Source organism: Indicator indicator, chromosome 28 (genome assembly GCF_027791375.1).
Source record: "Indicator indicator isolate 239-I01 chromosome 28, UM_Iind_1.1, whole genome shotgun sequence".
NCBI classification, from domain to species: Eukaryota; Metazoa; Chordata; class Aves; order Piciformes; family Indicatoridae; genus Indicator; species Indicator indicator.
Genome location: NC_072037.1, coordinates 3,522,405 through 3,540,397, shown reverse-complemented (window position 1 = coordinate 3,540,397; position 17,993 = coordinate 3,522,405). Strand labels below are relative to the sequence as shown.

At 51.1% G+C, this 17,993-nt stretch overlaps 1 protein-coding gene across 3 annotated transcripts; it reads right to left on the bottom strand.

The window, feature by feature from the left end:
* Positions 1-9,863: 9,863 nt before the first annotated feature.
* On the bottom strand, positions 9,864-14,480 carry ATP6V1G1 (ATPase H+ transporting V1 subunit G1). Of its 3 annotated transcripts, none has more exons than XM_054393381.1 (3): positions 14,369-14,480; positions 12,912-13,012; positions 9,864-10,604 (listed from the first exon to the last, which is right to left on the bottom strand). In XM_054393381.1, exons 1-3 carry the CDS (start codon positions 14,472-14,474, stop codon positions 10,431-10,433), a joined length of 381 nt encoding a protein of 126 aa, XP_054249356.1. In that variant the 5' UTR covers positions 14,475-14,480; the 3' UTR covers positions 9,864-10,430. The 3 variants fall into 3 exon arrangements, with proteins under 3 accessions (XP_054249356.1, XP_054249357.1, XP_054249358.1); XM_054393382.1 differs by having other exon boundaries at positions 14,393-14,480; XM_054393383.1 differs by having other exon boundaries at positions 9,864-10,550; positions 12,978-13,012; positions 14,393-14,480.
* Positions 14,481-17,993: the final 3,513 nt, after the last annotated feature.

Below are 17,993 nucleotides of genomic sequence, written 5' to 3'. Positions count from 1 at the left end.
GCACAAGAGGTGTGCAGAGTGTGTGTGTGTGTGCAGGGGATGGGCACAGCACCTGCTCTTCACCACTCCAGGTGAGGAGTGATGCTGCTGTACCTAGAGTTTGGCTCTTCTGTGTGATCTCCTTGCTGAGCATGGGCTTCCACATGTTACAGAGATTGTCTCCCAGCACCAAAGGTGAAATCAGACAGTGAATTTCTCACTGCTCTCCTTCTTTTGCCTTTCACCCCTTCAGGTTATTGCCAAAGAGAAAGAAAGACAAAAATCAGCAGCAAAGCAAACAGAGAAAAAAACAGAGGAAACGAGGAAAATCTAACTAAAACCTCCCACCCTGCTGTTGCTGCTGTCACATTAAGTTAGGGATGAATCAAGGCTCTCTTTGGTTGAAATGTTGAGAATTTTGTGTCTCTAGAGGACAGTCCCCAGGAGATGACAGCAAAGGATGCAGCAACTCAGCCTCCCCCAGCCTGTTGAGGAGCTGCAGGAGGGAAAGAGGCTCCTCCAGCCAGGACCAGCTCCTTGGCAAAGGCAGCTTTGCTTTTACCTCTTGGTGCAGCACACACCTGGCTTGGCTCCATTGCTTTTTACTGCACAACAACTGCCTGGTTTTGGAGATAGGTCCTCCCCAGATCTCCCTCTGCCACCTCATGTTCTAGCACGAGGGGCATCCTCTCAACTCCTGCACTCCCCAGGCTCTGTCTCTCTCCACATCTCTTCCTATTCTTTATGCAATGCCAACATCTCTCTGGTGACTTTGACTCCTTCAGGCTATGGACCTTCATTTTAGGACACCTCCAAGTCAAGCTAAAGAGCAGAGAAACATTCAGTAAGTCTGCTTAATTTCCAGAGCAGAGGCTTACCTGGTCCAGCTCACCTCCTGGTCTTGGGAAGCCAGCTCAAATCCCTCCTCTTCCTCCTCCTCACAGTCCTTCATCTGCCATTATCCTGAGCACTTCCCAGGTGCCACAGTGTCCCACCACTGAGTGGGAAGATTGCTGTCCTCCCTGTGTCTCCCAGGGACCATGGACTAACCAGGCACAGCTCACTCAAGGCAAGAAGCCTGCACCTCCACACTCATTACCCTGAGCTGCAAGCACCAACTTGCAAAACCTCCCCTGTGCATGTGACTTTTCCCTAAGCTGGTTTCAGAAGCACAGTTTTAACCCTCTAGAGTTCCTCACCACAGGCACAGCCACGGCAGGAGATCACACCCCAGGAGTTATCCTCACCTTTTGCAGGCTGGGGGCTCCAGAGCTGGAACCTGAAAGGTTGTGAAGAGCTGAAGAGGGTTGCAGACAGCAGGCTCTCTCTCCTCCTTCTCCTCAATCAACAGGGCAGGACTCGTGAAGTGCAAACCCCAAGGTTGCATCAGATTACTTGCCTTGAGTCAAAGCCAAGCATCGATGGCAGGGCTGGAGAAATCAGAAGAGGTGAGAAAGATCTCAAGGCTGAGACCAGGTCACTATATTTAGCACAAGGTCCTGTGCAGAAGGAAACAGGGATAGCATGCAGGGTGGGAACTGCAGCTTCCTCAAAACAAGAGGCTGTGCTGATAGGGAGGGAGCCTGTGACTTTCCTCCTCTCATCTCCAGCTGCTGGACTCAGAAGAAAAGCAGGAGGCTCAGACACAGGCTCAGACAGCCTCCAGAACAGCTTCACATGCTGCAGAAGTCATTTGCTTTCATGCAAGAGACAGTGCTGAGAGACGCCCCAAGGAAGAGGAATCACTAGCCTGGGAATCGTGGGTTTATGGCTCACCAAAAGCTAGAAGATCCATGGAGGGAAGGACTCAAGTCTCTCAGTGAGGGTTAGTGAATGGTTTAAAAGTGCAAAAGGAACAGAGAAGCAGCTTGGTGGCAGTGCCCGTGCGCACTTCCTGCAGAAAACGCTGCTCTGCTCTGGGAGGGAGGAAATTCTTCAGCCCTGCTTGCTCCAGACATCGCTGAGCAATGAGGTCATTGCCCCACGTGGCTGCATGGGCCGGAGACCTGACTGCAAAGCCACTTACCCACACGGGATCCTGTTTCACCGGGAACTGCCAGCTCCCACAGCCCAGGTGCTGGGAAAACCCAGAGCAGTCTTCTGGCTGTCGCCACTAGCTCAAGGCCCAGCTCAAATCCCCACCCCAGATAGCACCATGCAAAGCTTTGGATGCTTTTGCAAATGCTCCTCATCAAAAGCTTTGGCTTGGTTTCCTCCTCTCCTTGCCAAGGCAGAGATCCTGACAGAAGGGGATTATAACAACCAAAGTGCTTAGAAAAAGCCCCAGGCAGAACTCTGTGGGGGCAATGAACTTGAAAGCAGTGTTCATAATCACCTGCAGTGCTCGCACCAAACACCTCTGGTTTGGCAAGACCTGCCTGTATGGGCTGCTCAGGCACCAACACCACAGCCCATCAGCACAAGCAGAAAAGGCCTGCTCTCCTGGGAAGGGTGTTGCAAGTTAAAAAAAAACACCCCCAAACCCATCAACCCCAAAGCACAGATGGAAATTTCAAGTTTAAAGTAATTCAGATTTTGTTGTTCTCAAGGAGCCCCAAAGGCCACACACTATTAACTCATTAGGTCCTCTTGAAGTGACAGGATGGCATAGAACCCTAGAAGCATAGAATCACAGAAACACAGAATCATAGAATCACACAATTCATAGAACCACAAAATCATAGAATCACAAAATCAGAATCACAGAATCAGAATCAGAGAATCACAGAATCATAGAATCACAAAATAACAGAATCACAGAATCACAGAACCAGGCTGAATCTTCCCACTTCCAGCTTTGTTCCATTCCCCCAGTCCTGTCACTCCTTATATCCTAAAATGTCCCTCCACAGCTTTCTTGTAGCCCCCTTCAGGTACTGGAAGGCCACAAGAAGGTCACCTCAGAGTCTTCTCTTCTCCAGACTGAACAGCCCCAACTCTCTCAGTCTGTCCTCAGAGCAGAGCAGCTCCAGCCCTCTGCTCAACCTTGTGACCCTTCTCTGGACACCTTCCAGCATGTCCAGATCCCTCTTGTAACAGAGGCTCCAGAACTGGATGCAGTACTCCAGGAGTGGTCTCAGCAGAGTGGAGCAGAGGGGGAGAATCCCCTCCCTGGCCCTGCTGGCCACACTTCTCCTGATGCAGCCCAGGCTCTGCTTGGCTCTCTGGGCTGCAAGTGCTCACTGCTGGCTCCTGCTGAGCTTCTCATCCCCCAGCACCCCCAAGTCTCTCTCCTCAGGGCTGCTCTCCAGCCAGTCCCTGCCCAGCCTGTATTGGTGCTTGGGATTGCCTCGACCCAGCTGCAGGACCTTGCACTTGGTCTTGTTGAACCTCCTGAGGTTGGCTTGTGCCCAGCTCTGCAGCCTGTCCAGGTCCCTCTGGATGGATCCCTTCCCTCCAGCCTGTCTGCTGCCCCACACAGCTTGGTGTCATCAGCAAACCTGCTGAGGGTGCACTCAATGCCTCTGTCCATGGCACCAACAAATGTGTTGAAGTGGTTGTGTGTTTGATTGCTGGAGACTGGGTTTGATTGCACCTTTCTGAGTTCAGCTTTACTCTGCTCATCAGGAAATCTCAAGCTGTTGGTTTCACATCGCTTCCCCCATTTATCAAGATCATTTTGAATTGTAATTCAGTCCCCTGCACTGTTTGTATCTCCTCCCAGCTTGGTGCCCTGGACATGCATCATAACTGTACTCTCTATTCCATAGGCTGCATCAATGAATATATTACAGGGAACCTGGTTCCAGCAAAAAAAAAATCTGCTGTTTGAAGTGCTTCCTCAAACCAACAGTAACACTACCACCTCCTGTCCCCTGTCCTCAGGGACAGCCTCATCCTCTGTTGTGTTCTTCATCTCTGAGATGTTTGAACTGCTTGATGTTTGCACAGTGAGACACGTTGTAAGACATGAACTTACTGGAGCAGGGCCAGAGGAGGCCACAGCAATGATCCAAGGGCTGGAAGCCCTCTGCTGGGAGGTCAGGCTGGGAGAGTTGGGGTTGTGCAGCCTGGAGAAGAGAAGGCTCCAGGGAGACCTTCTGGTGGCCTTGCAGTGCTTAAAGGGCTGATCAGGAAGCTGGGGACAGACTTTTTCTCAGGGCCTGGTGACAGGACAAGGGGGGATGATTTGAAACTAACAGAGGGAGATTCAGACTGGAGAGAAGGGAGAACTGTTTGACAAAGGGTGGCAAGACCCTGTCCCAGGCTGCCCAGAGAGGTGGGAGAAGCTCCATCCCTGGAGCCATTCCAGGTCAGGGTGTCTGGGGCTCTGAGCACCCTGCTGTAGTTGCAGATGTCCCTGCTGACTGTAGGCTGTTGGACTGCATGAGCATCAAAGCTCCCTTCCAACCCAAACCACCCTACAGTTCTGTGATAGTTCAAGTCCCACTCTTTTGAATACTGAGAGGTGCACTCTTCAGATTGCTTTTTCCTGTTCTGACTCTGGAACAGGCTGCCCAGGGAGGCTGTGGATGCCTCCTCCCTGGGGGTATTCAAGGCCAGGTGGGATGAGGCTGAGTCAACACAGGGAGCTTGGAGTAGATGATCCAGAGAAGGGCAAGGAGGCTGGGGAGGGGTCTGGAGCACAGCCCTGTGAGGAGAGGCTGAGGGAGCTGGGGGTGTTCAGCCTGGAGAAGAGGAGGCTCAGGGGAGACCTCATTGCTCTCTACAACTACCTGAAGGGAGGTTGTAGCCAGGTGGGGGTTGGGCTCTGCTCCCAGGCAAGCAGCAGCAGCACAAGAGGACACAGTCTCAAGCTGCACCAGGGGAGGTTTAGGCTGGAGGTGAGGAGAAAGTTCTTCCCAGAAAGAGTAATTGGCCATGGGAATGTGCTGCCCAGGGAGGTGGTGGAGTCTCCATCCCTGGAGGTGTTCAGAAAAGGATTGGATGTGGCACTTGGAGCCATGGTTTGGTTAGTCATGAGGTGCTGGGGGATAGGTTGGGGTTGATGATCTCTGAGGTCTTTTCCAACCTGGTTGATTCTATGATTCTATGATCTCTGAAGCCCCTTTCAACCTAAGCCGTTGCTGATTCAATGATCCTAACACCACTTTCTCTCTCTATTTACCACAAGGCTTCAGAACCTTCACTTTTTTTTTCTTTCTTTTTTTTTTTTTTTTAGTGTCTGAAAGGCTGAGAACCCTTCAGTGCTACTCCTGCTCTGTTTGCCATGGCCCCACTGCAGTCTGCTCCCTGCCTTGGCCCTGCACACTGCAGTGGTGAGCAGCAGCCAGCACAGGCAGATCTCCCTCTGCTTCTGATGGAAGTGCATTTGCAGTGCAGAACTCTGGAATCATTCCATTGCTTTATTTTTATTTTCACTTGAGCCTTGATTAAGAGAACAAAGCCTTGTCTTGTCCTTCCCTTCCCTCCCTGCACACACACAGTCTTCTTTTCACAGGCTCTGGGATTTGCTTTTGGTGGGTTTTGGTGTTTTGTTTTTTTTTTTTTTTTTCTTTTGTCAAACAGCTCAGCAGAGCTGACAGATTGGCAGTCATTTAATATAGAAACTTGATTTCACAATCTCCCTAAATTACAGGTTTCAAATGAAAAATGACACTTGCTGAAGGCATAAAGTGTGGATCTTGGGTGGTGTGGGTTTGTAGTTTCTTCCTTCCCTCCCCCTCCTCTACTTCTGCCTTTTTCCTGTGAAGATTTAAAGTATTATTCCTTTTATTATGGTAATGTAAAAGCTTCTTTCTTGCATCTCAAATTAAAGGAGGGAGAGCTCGCTGTGTGCTTTGGCTAATGATGCAACTATTGATCCAGAAGTTGCTTTATTAGATTATTTTGAGACAGCCAAATGTAATTTAATAACCTATTTATTTTCTATCCCTATGGCAGGCCGAGATACAATGTTTGCTGGATGAAATTAGTGCTCTCTCCTTTCCATCTCAAAGAAACATGACACAGGGCTCCTCTCTTGGATTAGCTGGGGGGATTTTTTTTTTTTTTTTGACAAAACATTGATCTTGAGGATCCTTCAGAGTCTTTTCTTGCAATACATTGAAGCCTGCTGGGGTCAGTTGCACCCTGGGCTGCATCTCCAGCAGTGTGGGCAGCAAGGGCAGGGAGGGGATTCTGCCCCTCTGCTGTGCTCTGCTCAGACCCCTCCTGCGGTGCTGGGGCAGCTCTGGAGTGCTCAGCACAGACAGGGACCTGGTGGAGCAGGGCCAGAGGAGGCCACAGCAATGCTGGCAGGGCTGGAAGCCCTCTGCTGGGAGGCCAGGCTGAGAGCTGACCTTGTTCAGCCTGGAGAAGGCTCCAGGGAGACCTTCTGCTGGCCTTTCAGTGCTTCAAGGGGCTGAGCAGAGAGCTGGGGACAGACCTTTGAGCAGGGCCTGTTGTGACAGGTTTGAAACTAAAAGAGGGAGATTTAGACCAGAGGTTTGTTACAATGAGAGTGGTGAGAGGCTGTGATTAGAGCAGAGGATGTGAACCTGAGCTGGAACAGGGACTTTGATTTCCCCTCTGCCTCCCCTCCTGGAAGGCTGTGAGCTGTGACTTCTCTGCAGCCCCTGGCTCAAACAGGCAGCAGAGAGGAGGCACTGACCTTCAGACCAAGCTGAGGAGTGAGCTCTGTGAGCTTCAAGCAGCACAATCATGTGTCCTAATTGTATCTCCAGGTGACACTCTCATTCTGGTGACAATAAGGCATTAGCCCATCTGCTGCTCCTGCAGCTGATGCCTTCTCAATGGCATTTGAAAAGAGAACAGCATCAGCTCTGGAAACACTCAGATAAAGTCTGAAAAGGAGTTCCACACAGATCAAGTACAAACTGCTGTCCATGAGCATGAATCAAAGAATCAGGGAAAACACCAGGTTGGAAGGGACCTTTACAGGTCCTCTAGTCCAACCCTCCTGAAGTCAGCAGAGACATCTGCAACCAGAGCAGGCTGCTCAGAACCTCAAACAAGCTGACCTGGAATGGTTCCAGGGATCTCCCACCTCTCTGGGCAACCTGGGCCAGGGTCTCACCACCCTCAGTGTCAAAAATTTCTTTCTTCTCTCCAGTTTCTACCTAGTTTAGGCATGAAGGCACCAGTTAAACCTTTCCTAGAGCATCACAGTGCAAGATGAGAGCTTCTCAACACAAACCCAAACCTCTACCCTGCCAACAAAGCCATCCTTGCTGGAGAGCAGAGACTGGGAACACTCCTGTGCAAAGTCCTCAGCCTGGGAATTCTCAGCAGCTAAGTTTCAGGGAAATATTACAGAAAATTGATCTTCTTGCAACACTTTGTTCTACAGGGAGCACTTTCACACCATCTTTTGCCAAGAGGAAACGATGAGAGAAGGGTTTTTCCTTTTCTCCTGCCTCTTACTGCTCTAGAGAGCAAGGAGAGAAAGTCCTCATTAACAAAGGGAAACTTAAGAAGCAGCAGAAGCAAGTGGGCCACACACTGCTTTCCCTGGACAAAGGAGCAGTTTGCTACTTTCACTGAGCAGCAAACAGGAGGAACTTGCTAATTACAGCCTGGAGCTAGCAGGACTTTCATCAGGAGCATCGTGCTGGAGACTGAGCACCTGTGCTCAACGGGAAAAAGTGTTCCATCTCCAAAGGACAGCCTTGAATTAGCGTGGCTGCAACCTTTTATGAGGCCACAGCTCCTCTCCAGTCATCAGACCAGACCAATTACAACTGCTGTGATCCTCTTCTCCTTGTACTGACCTGGCTCTTCCCCCACCCTGGCACACTTGACTTTGCAGGAGGCTTTTGTTTCAGTTTCACAACCTGTTTAATATCTTGAATTCCCGAAAAGATCCTTTTAGAACTACAACATCACAAAATATTACAACAGGTGACACCCTGGCAATCTCCTCTTTCATCCCCCTGTGTGACTGCAGGCAGACTTTCAGCCCTCCATCAAGGCTTTCATCCATGCTGCTTTCCTCCCCTCCCAACCACACTCCAGAGTTCTGAGCAGCTTTTCATGCCTGTGGAAATTGGAGATGTCAGGAGGAACAGCACCACTGTGGTCTCTCATGTAAATCCTGAACAGATCTCCACTCTCAGGTTTCATCAGGTACATCAGCTAAGGCCAGCTCTGTGAGGTTCAACAAGGCCAAATGCTGGGGGCTGCACTTGGGCCCCCATGAATACTTCAGGCTTGGGCAGAGTGGATGGAAACTGCCCATTACAGAAAGGATCTGGGGGTGCTGGTTGGCAGACAGCTCAAGATGAGCCAGCTTGTGCCCAGGTGGGCAAGAATGCCACCAGCATCCTGGCCAGGACCAAGAATAGTGTGGCCAGCAGGAACAGGACAGGGATGGTCTCCTGTATTTGGCATTGGTGAGGCCACACCTTGAGTATTGGGGTCAGTTTTGGCCTCCTCACTCCAAGAAGAACATTGAGGGGCTGAAGGAGGTCCAGAGAAGGACAACACAGCTGGTGAAGGGTCTGGAGAACAGGGCTGGTGAGGAGCAGCTGAGGGAGCTGGGGTTGTTTAGCCTGGAGAAAAGGAGGCTGAGGGGAGACCTCATGGCTCTCTACAACTCCCTGAGACTGGAGCCAGGTGGGGCTTGGTCTCTTCTCCAAAGAAAAAAGTGATAGGACAAGAGGAAACAGCCTCAAGTTGTGCCAAGGGAGTTTGAGGTTGGACATGAGGAACAATTTCTTCCCTGAAAGAGTTGTCAAGCCTTGGAACAGGCTGCCCAGGACAGTGGTGGAGTCCCCACCCCTGGAGGGATTTCAAAGCCCTGTAGACGTGGTGCTGAGGGCCCTGGTTTAGTGGTGACCTCACAGTGCTGGGTTAAGAGTTGGACCTGGAATCTATGACAATATTCTGGTGGTGAGAGGAGGAAGAAGAAACCACTGAAACCTCTTGATACATTCCTGAATACTTTAGATTGAAGAGTGTGAAAACAATGCCCAGACAGCACCAATACTTTTGTCTCCCAGTTGCTGGGGCCAGCAGGATGCTGCAGGATACAGCATGACCTTGATACAAACAAGCAGTGCCCAGTACTTGACTAAAGGTTAATTACACAGCACTTGGCTATCAAACTATTCTAGTGAACTGGCAACATTCTGTTTCCCCTAATGGTCAGCAGAACATTTGTTCTGAAGGGCTTTGAAATGATCTGGCAGGTAAAGCACCAGACTGGAGCCAAGAGGAGGAGCTGGGTAATGGGTTTTTAACTTACCTGCTGTAACCTTCAGACATTTGCTGCATCTCTGTATCGGTACTTGAGACTTTCTCTGCAGACTGCAAACTCCCAAGCAACACAGTGAGACTTTGCTAACACTCTCAGAACAAGTTAGCAGGAACAAAAAGTGTGAGCAGCACAAGAGAGGTGATTCTGCCCCTCTAGTCTGCTCTCATGAGACCCCACCTGCAGTACTGCAATCAGTTCTGGTGCCTCCAACACAAAAAGGACATGAAAGTCTTGGGGCAGGTCGAGAGGAGGCCACAAAGATCATCAGAGGGCTGAACCACCTCCCCTGTGGGGACAGGCTGAGAGTTGGGGTGGTTCAGCCTGGAGAAGGCTCCAAGGAGACCTTCAAGCAGCCTTCCAGTAACTGAAAGGGGCTACAAGAAAGCACGGGAGGGACTTTTGACAAAGGCTTGTAGTGATAGGATGAGGGGCAATGGCTTTGAGCTAGAAGAGGGGAGATTGAGACTGGAGGTTAGGATGAAATTCTTGACAGTGAAGGTGGGAAGACACTGGCACAGGTTGCCCAGGGAGGTTGTGGACGCCTCCTCCCTGAAGGTGTTCCAGGCCAGGCTGCTTGAGGCCTTGAGCAACCTGGGCTGGTGGGAGGTGTCCCTGCCCATGGCAGGGGAGTTGGAGCTGGATGATTTTCAAGCTCTCTTCCAACTCAAACCATCCTCTGATTCTATGAACAAGACTGACCAGAGACTGGAGTTAAGGAAGCGTTTTACTTTCAAGTGTCATAATGCCAGACTTGTAACTCAAGCTAACAGCAGAACATACAGAGAATATTCAATACAGAGGAACTCAAGCACCTGGAAATCATCAGCCAGCACTGTACAGCCAGAGAATTCTTCTGATGAGGTTTAACCTCTGTACAAAGGTTAACAACACACTGAAAAATGCATTTTGGTCAAGAACACAGCTACACAGGCCTATTACTGACACAGGCTCTCCCTCTACACCTGGCCAGCAACTCTCTCCCCTTCCTACTTTGCAGAGGAAAGCCTCTCCCCGAACACTACCCAGAGGGAATGAGAGCAGTAATGTGCCCATGTGAATATATACTCAACAGCACAGATCTGAGACGTGGCCACTGACAAGCTCTGAATCCATGGCAAGAGAGGAACTGACGGAACTCCAATGAGACACTGATGACCTACAACTCACTGAAATAACTGAACACATGTACAAGGGGAACAGTGAAGGCATGGCTGAGAGCTGGACATTGCACCTGAAGCTCAGATGGCACTGCCCAGCATTTCCAGTGTGTGGATTATTCCTGCTCCCCTGGCTAGCCGTTGATGCGGTAATTGACGTGGATTTCAGGTTTGATGTCGCACACCAGCGACAGCAGCTGGGAGAGGACCACCTCACGGTTCTTCTGGAAGTTCTGCTGGATCACACTCATCTTCTCCTGGGTCTCTTTCTCAACCTCAGTGGTGCAGCTGCCATGAGATCCAAGCGCCTACGGACAGCAAAGGGAAGAGAAAGCTCAGGTGAGAGGTGGTTTGAGTCAGACAAGGCTGCATCTGGCTCCGTGCTTTGTTCTTCTGGGCTGCCTCACTGCACACCTCGAGCACTCCTCTGTGCTGGGGAAGAGCACTTAAAAAAAACCAAACCAAACCAAAACAAAATACTGTTGGAATCAGAGAGTCATACAATGGTTTGGGCTCAAAGGGACCTTAAAGACCACCTAGTTCTGATCCCCCTGCCATGGGCAGGGATGCCTCCCACCAGCCCAAGGTTGCTCAAGGCCTCATCCAACCCGGCCTTGAACACTTCCAGGCAGGGGACATCCACAACCTCCACAGGCAACCTGTTCCAGTGTCTCCCCACCCCCACTGGAATGAATTTCTTCCTTATCTCCAGTCTAAAGCTGCCCTCCTCAAGCTTCAATCCATTCCCCCTTGTCCTATCACTACAAGCCCTTGTAAAAAGTCCCTTCCTGGCTTTCTTGTAGGCCCCCTTCAGTTACTGCTCTAAGGTCTGCTCTCTGCTTAGATTTCCCACTGACCTTGCTTAAGTTCACATTTCATCCACATCCATGTTTTTAATCCTCTTTCATTCATTATATATCAGTTTAGATCATGAGCCTCTAAAAAATGCCTGAAATAAAGGTCCTGCTGTACTGGAGCCTGGAACCCCTGGGCACTACTGTACTATGCAGTGTAAGGAAAGTGAACATCTGGTGTAGTTTAAGCACAATATTCACATCATCCCACTGCTTCTGCCCTTGGAGATACCTTTATAAAGATCTTTGCCTTCCTAACAGGACTGTGAGCCATGAGATAAGCAGAACAAGGAACCCCTCAGCTTACATTGCCCTTCTCGCCCCATATAAAAGGACTGAGAGGGCAAATTCTTACTGTAAATGAGGGGGGGGAAAGGCACAGGAAAAATATGCCAAGAGACCAGCACTCCAGAACTTCTCTCCCTGGAGAAGGATAAATGAAACAGGGAAATCCACATCATAAGCCTGACATGGGCTGGTACCATGTGCCTAGAGAGCCAAGCTAACAACTGACTGCAAAAAACTCACGGGATCACAGAATGGTTTGGGTTGGAAGTTACCTTAAAGATCATCTAGTTCCAAGCCCTCTACCATGGGCAGGGACATCTCCTACTAGGCCAGGTTGCTCAAGGCTCCAACCAAACTGGCTTTGAAAACTTGGAGCCTCCACAACTTCTCTAAGCAGCCTGTTCCAGTGCCTCACCACCCTTGTGGGGAAGAATTTTTTCCTAATGTTTAATCTAAATCCAGCTTCTACCAATTTGAAGCCATTCCCCCTCACCTTGTCACTCTGTGCCTTTGTAAAAAGTCCCTCTCTGGTAGCCCCCTTCAAATACCAGAAGGCCAGCAGAAGGTCTTCCCTGAAGCCTTCACTTCTCTAGGCTGAACAACCCCAACTCTCTCAGCCTGGCCTCACAGCAAAGGACTCCCCCAGCATGGCTGTGGCCTCCTCTGGCCCATCTCCAACAGGTCCCTGTCTGTGCTGTGCTGAGGACTCCAGAGCTGGTCCCAGCACTGTGTATGGTACATCAGCAGAACACAGCAGAGGGGCAGAATCCCCTCTCTGCCCCTGCTGCCCGCACTGCTGGGGATCAGCCCAGGACACAGTTGGTTTCTGGGTTGCAAATTAATCATGACTCACTGCCATGGAAGCTATTACACAGGAGAACAGAGGAGGTGGTGGTGTGCTAACCAGAAGATGGGCAGAGAGGAAGGTTGCCAGGCTGTTTTCTGAAGAGTTCAGAACTAACACAGGCTCATGAGCAGCAGACACAATCTCAGCTCTATGCCTCTTTTTCAGGTGGAAAGGAAAAAAAAAACCCTCAGGCAGCAGTGCTAAGTGCAACACAAGCCTCAGAACTGCTTCAGCAAGAGTCCAGCATGTACAAGGCAAGTGGTCTCTACCAGATCAGCATTGTAGAAACCAGCTTGCCACAGGAGGAATGAGTTTGGCCTGTTTTTCATGCTGCTACACACAGGAGGTTCTGGGAGGCTGTCACCCATCACGGCACCAGCCAGCACATGAGCTCATTAAGCTAATTCCCTCCCAGTCAATAGTTCTGGCTGTGGAGATGCAACACAGCACGTTCTGATTCACTGCCACCGGTTTTTCCATGACACGTGGCTGCGCATCAGGGGAAGGCAGTTAGGGAAGTACCACTCCAGCAGCACCTTCCACCCCGAGGGCCCCTCTCAGGGCAAGGAACCCCCAACACAAGGCTGAGGGGCTGGGGAGGTAACAGAATGCTCTAGAAAACCAACCGCTGCCTCCTTGGCTTTGAACTCCTTCTCCCTCTGCAGGCGGTACTGCTCGATCTCTGCCTGGGCTTCTTCCTTGGCCTGCTTCAGCCTCCGATTCTTCCCTGTTTCCAAAGAACAGCACCAATTCAATAAAGAGAAAGCATCAGGAGCATGTTTCCCCCAATCTCTCCAGCTCCTCGATGCACAACAATCACCACAGCGTTTGCTCCTTCCACAGGAGACCCCAGCAGGGCCCTCACAGCTCCTGCAGCTTTGTGGCGTTGGCCAGACTCAAGGAGCACAAGGCTGCCCTGTGGGCCACCAAACCATCACCACGCTCACCTAGCAACAAGCTTCCACCAGTGAGAGACCAAAAAACATGCAGACATGGCACTTCAGGACATGATCTAAGTGGGCATGATGGTGTTGGGTTGATGGTTGGACTTGATCTGAGAGGTCTTGTCCAACCATGATCTTAGAGGCATTTTATAACCTTGATCTTAGAGGCATTTTATAACCTTGATCTTAGAGGCATTTTATAACCTTGATCTTAGAGGTCTTTTCCAACCTTCACCTTAGAGGTCTTTTCCAACCTTGACCTTAAGAGGTCTTTTCCAACCTTGACCTTAGAGGTCTTTTCCAACCATGATCTTAGGGGTCTTTTCCAACCATGATCTTTCCAACCTTGACCTTAAGAGGTCTTTTCCAACCGTAACCTTAAGAGGTCTTTTCCAACCTTAGTTATGATTCTCTAGGCCAGCTGATGCATTGTGCAACCCATAGGTCTCACCTTGCTCTTACCAGCATGCAGGATCTCTGAGTGATGCCAAAGAGGACAGCAAAAAGAACTCTTTTAAGTCTGAAGTTTTGCCTCAGGCCACTTGTGCAACCCATAGACAAACTGCTTCAACTTCCCCTTTTGGACTTTCCACCACATTCTCCCCACCACGGTTGTTATTACCATCACATAAAAGATACAATCGTCCCATTCTCACAACAGTCCAGGGGCAGAACTGCAAGACAGGGCAGCTCCGTTGAAAGAAATAAAACATCGCTTGAACGAGAGGCAATTCCTAACGGTGGGGACCTCTGCAACCACAATTCCTCCCACTCCGCAGGAAAAAAACCAACTCGGAATCACGAGAAACAGCTCTCCCCTCCCTAAACCACATCAGCGACAGGAAAACACTGCTCTCACCCAGCAGAAAACACACCGAAAAGCAGGGAAGATGCAATGAGCACAACCCCCACACCTCCCGCAACTTGCAGCCGCAGCTGCCACCAAGGCGACGCGTTCGATGGTGTTCCGCAATCGCTGTGGTTCAGGACTCCCTGTCCTCCTCCTCAAGCTCTTCAAGCCCCTCCAGCCACCATCGGTTACCCTTGCTCAGAGGCCTCACCGATTCGGCTTCGTTCCGAGGCGGCCGCGGAGGGTTAGACCGTGCCGGGCACCCCCGGGGTGCCCGGCACGGTCTAACCCTCCGCGGCCGCCCCATACTTACGTTTTCGAGCCTCGGCCACCTTCTCTGCAGCTCGTTTCTCGGCCTGCAGCAACTGCTGGATGCCCTGCGACTGGCTCGCCATGGCGGAGCCCTTGCCGGTCCCTTCCGCTCAGCGCCGGTAGCGTCACCGCGTCAGGACAAGGCTCCGCCTCGGCACCGCCTCCGCCGTGCCCCCTGCGGCGGGGTGCCGAGGAGGGTTTTGCCTATGGGTTGTGGGGGTTGTAGAGTGGTTTGGGTTGAAAGGGAGGTTTTGAAGGTCGGTAGGTCCAACACGTATCCAGGGATATTTGCGACTCTTTTCTGGAGAAGAGAAGGTTCCGAGGAGACCTTCTTGTGGCGTTTCAGTATCTGAAAGGGGATGCAGGAAAGCTGCTGAGGGATGGTTTAGGGTGTCAGGGAGCGATAGGAGTGGAGGAATGGAACAAAAATAGAAACGGGGAGATTCAGATTGGATGTCAGGAAGAAATTCTTCCCCGTGAGGGTGGTGAGACACTGGCACAGGTTGCCCAGGGAGGTGGTGGAAGCCTCATCCCTGGAGATTTTTGTAGCCAGGCTGGATGTGGCTGTGAGCAACCTGCTGTAGTGTGAGGTGTCCCTGCCCATGGCAGGGGGGTTGGAACTGGCTGATCCTTGAGGTCCCTTCCAACTCTAACAATTCTATGATTCTATGATAAAGCAGCTTGCTCAGAGCTCCAAACAACCTCACCTGGAATGGTTCCAGGGATGGAGCAGCTTACCACTTCCCTGGGCAGCCTGGGACAGGGTCTCACCACCCTCAGTGTAAAAGATTTCATCCTTCTATCTTGTCTAAATCTCCACCTTCTAATTTACTAACCCCCCCAGTCACAACAGGCTCAAGGGTGAAACCCCATATCGCATGCAGCTGGGCCAGCCTCATCTAGTGTGGAGTGTCCCTGCCCATGGCAGGGGGGTTGGAACTAGATGATCCTTATGGTCCCTTCCAATCCTGACTGATTCTATGATTCTATGACTGAGCTTCACATGGAGGGGATCTGGTGCTGAAAGCAGCCTGCGTTGGTTTGCTGCAAAGCCAGCAATGAAATGGACATGAGGCAGCAATGTGCACTCCCAGCTCTGAGCCATCCCTCTCCTGGGCTTATCCCCAGCAGCGTGGGCAGCAGGGGCAGGGAGGGGATTCTGCCCCTCTGCTGTGCTCTGCTGAGACCCCCCCTGCAGTGCTGGGACAGCTCTGGAGTCCTCAGCACAGAGAGGGACCTGTTGGAGTAGGGCCAGAGGAGGTCACAGCAATGCTGGCAGGGCTGGAAGCCCTCTGCTGGGAGGCCAGGCTGAGAGAGTTGGGGTTGTTCAGCCTGGAGAAGAGAAGGCTCCAGGGAGACTTTCTGGTGGCCTTTCAGTGCTTCAAGGGGATGAGCAGAGAGCTGCAAACACACTTTTAAGCAGGGCCTGTTGTGACAGGCCAGGGGATGATGGTTTGAAATCAAAAGAGGGAGATTTGAACTAGAATGAGGGAGGAAATTCTTGGCACTGAGAATGGTGAGACCCTGTCCCAGGTTGCCCAGAGAGGTTGGAGATGCCCTATCGCTGGAACTATTTCAGGTCAGGTTGTCTGGGGGTCTGAGCAACCTGCTCTAGTTGCAGATGTCCCTGCTGGATTAGATGAGCCTCCAATCCAAACAATTCTATGATTTTCCAGGGGCTCCCACTGGACTCAGGCTCCTCTACAGAATCACTTCCACCTCACCCCCAACCCTGCTTCGCTCCAACCTTGCTCCAGCCCAACCTTCAGCCATCACATCCCGGGAAGGATTTAAAGCCCTGGACACAGTTCCCCTGACACTTTCAGAGAATAAATTACAATTATTGCCAAATAATACTGCTCTGACGAAGCATCAGAGCCATGAGAGTGACTCACATCACTGCAGGGAGGACTGAGGGGCTGCGGGTATGCGTTCGCCGTCCCCCGCGATGAATCAAATGCATATTTATAGTGCTGGAGAGGAACTGTGAGTGTTTGGCAGGGTGACCTTCAACTGGGCCCAGTGATTATCTAAATGGGCTTAGCAGGCCTGTCTGTGGAGTGTTATATTTGCTTCAGTAAAAAGAAAGACAAAAGCAAAGATGAAGAGCTGTGGTCATAAATCTGGGTTTGAAGCAAGCCTGCGACCCAGCGCTTCGCGTGCAGGGAGCAGGTGCTGGCTGCAAAGGGACAAGCAGGTTCCCACCTCAATGCTGGCTGCTCCCATGGTACACAGAACTGTGGTGGCAGAGGGAAATCCAGAAGATCTGGTCCTGAGTCACAGCAGGGGCAAGTTTGGCCAAGGGGGTGCAGCTTAGTGCTGTGCTGGTTCAGCCAAGGGGATGAAGCTTACTGCTGTGCTGGTTATCAGTGAGCACAGAAAGGAAAGGACAGAAAGTGTGGGGGCAGTTCAAAATATGGCACATTTCAAGAGGTGTTGGGGGTTCAGCTGGGCCAGATCCAAGCTGTTTGACAAGAGAACTGGCACCAAAATTGAAGTTGTCTCATCTGGCACTGGATCTGAGGACCCCCTTGCCCTCCTTTCACCTCAGACTTCTGCAAAAGCCACCAGTAAATTAAACTCTCCCACTGACTCCTGCAGTCCTTAGATGGTGCCTCCACCCTGCTCCCATCTAGAAGCTCGCCAGCCTCATTAGTTGCTGCCATTTTCTCAGGGATGTCCATCTGATGCTGATTAAAGCCCTTGAGATGAACCCCCAGACTGTCCCCACAGCAGGTTGCTCTGAAGGCAACATCACACATCGAGCCAGGTTTGCAGCAAAGGAGCTGAAACAAGCCTGACTCTGCCCTGAAGTCACAGCAGTCACCAGGGGATTATTTTCCTCCCTGGTGACTGATTTTCAGAGTTGCTGCTTCTGTCTGTAAGATAATGATGATAACGATGCCCTTTCCTGCCACCAGAAACATCACAGCATCACAGTATATCAGAGGTTGGAAGGGACCTCAAGAGCTCATCAGGTCCAACCCCCCCCTGCCAGAGCAGGAGCACTGAGGGTAGTCTGCCCAGGAATGCATCCAGGTGGGGTTTGAAAGTCTCCAGAGAAGGAGACTCCACAACCCCCCCGGGCAGCCTGCTCCAGGGCTCTGTCACTCTCACTGTGAGGAAGTTTCTCCTCCTGTTGAGGTGAAATCTTCTCTGTTCAAGTTTGAAGCTGTTGTTCCTTGGCTTATCATTGTGAACCACCCAAAAGAGCCTGGCCCCCTCCACTTGACACCCACCCCTCAGCTATTGATAGACATTGATCAGATCCCCTCTCAGTCTTCTCTTCTCCAGACTAAACAGCCCTAGGGCTCTCAGGCTCTCTTCAGAGGGGAGATGCTCAAGTTCCTTAATCATTCTTGTGGCTCTCCATTGGATTTTCTCCAGCAGGTCTCTGTCTCTCTCTTGAACTGGGGAGCCCAAAACCAGACACAGGATTCCCAGACAACCAGCAGCAGAACAAGAGGACACAGTCTCAAGCTGTGCCAGGGGAGGTTTAGGCTGGAGGTGAGGAGAAAGTTCTTCCCAGAGAGAGTGGCTGGCCATTGGAATGTGCTGCCCAGGGAGGTGGTGGAGTCCCCATCCCTGGAGGTGTTCAAGAG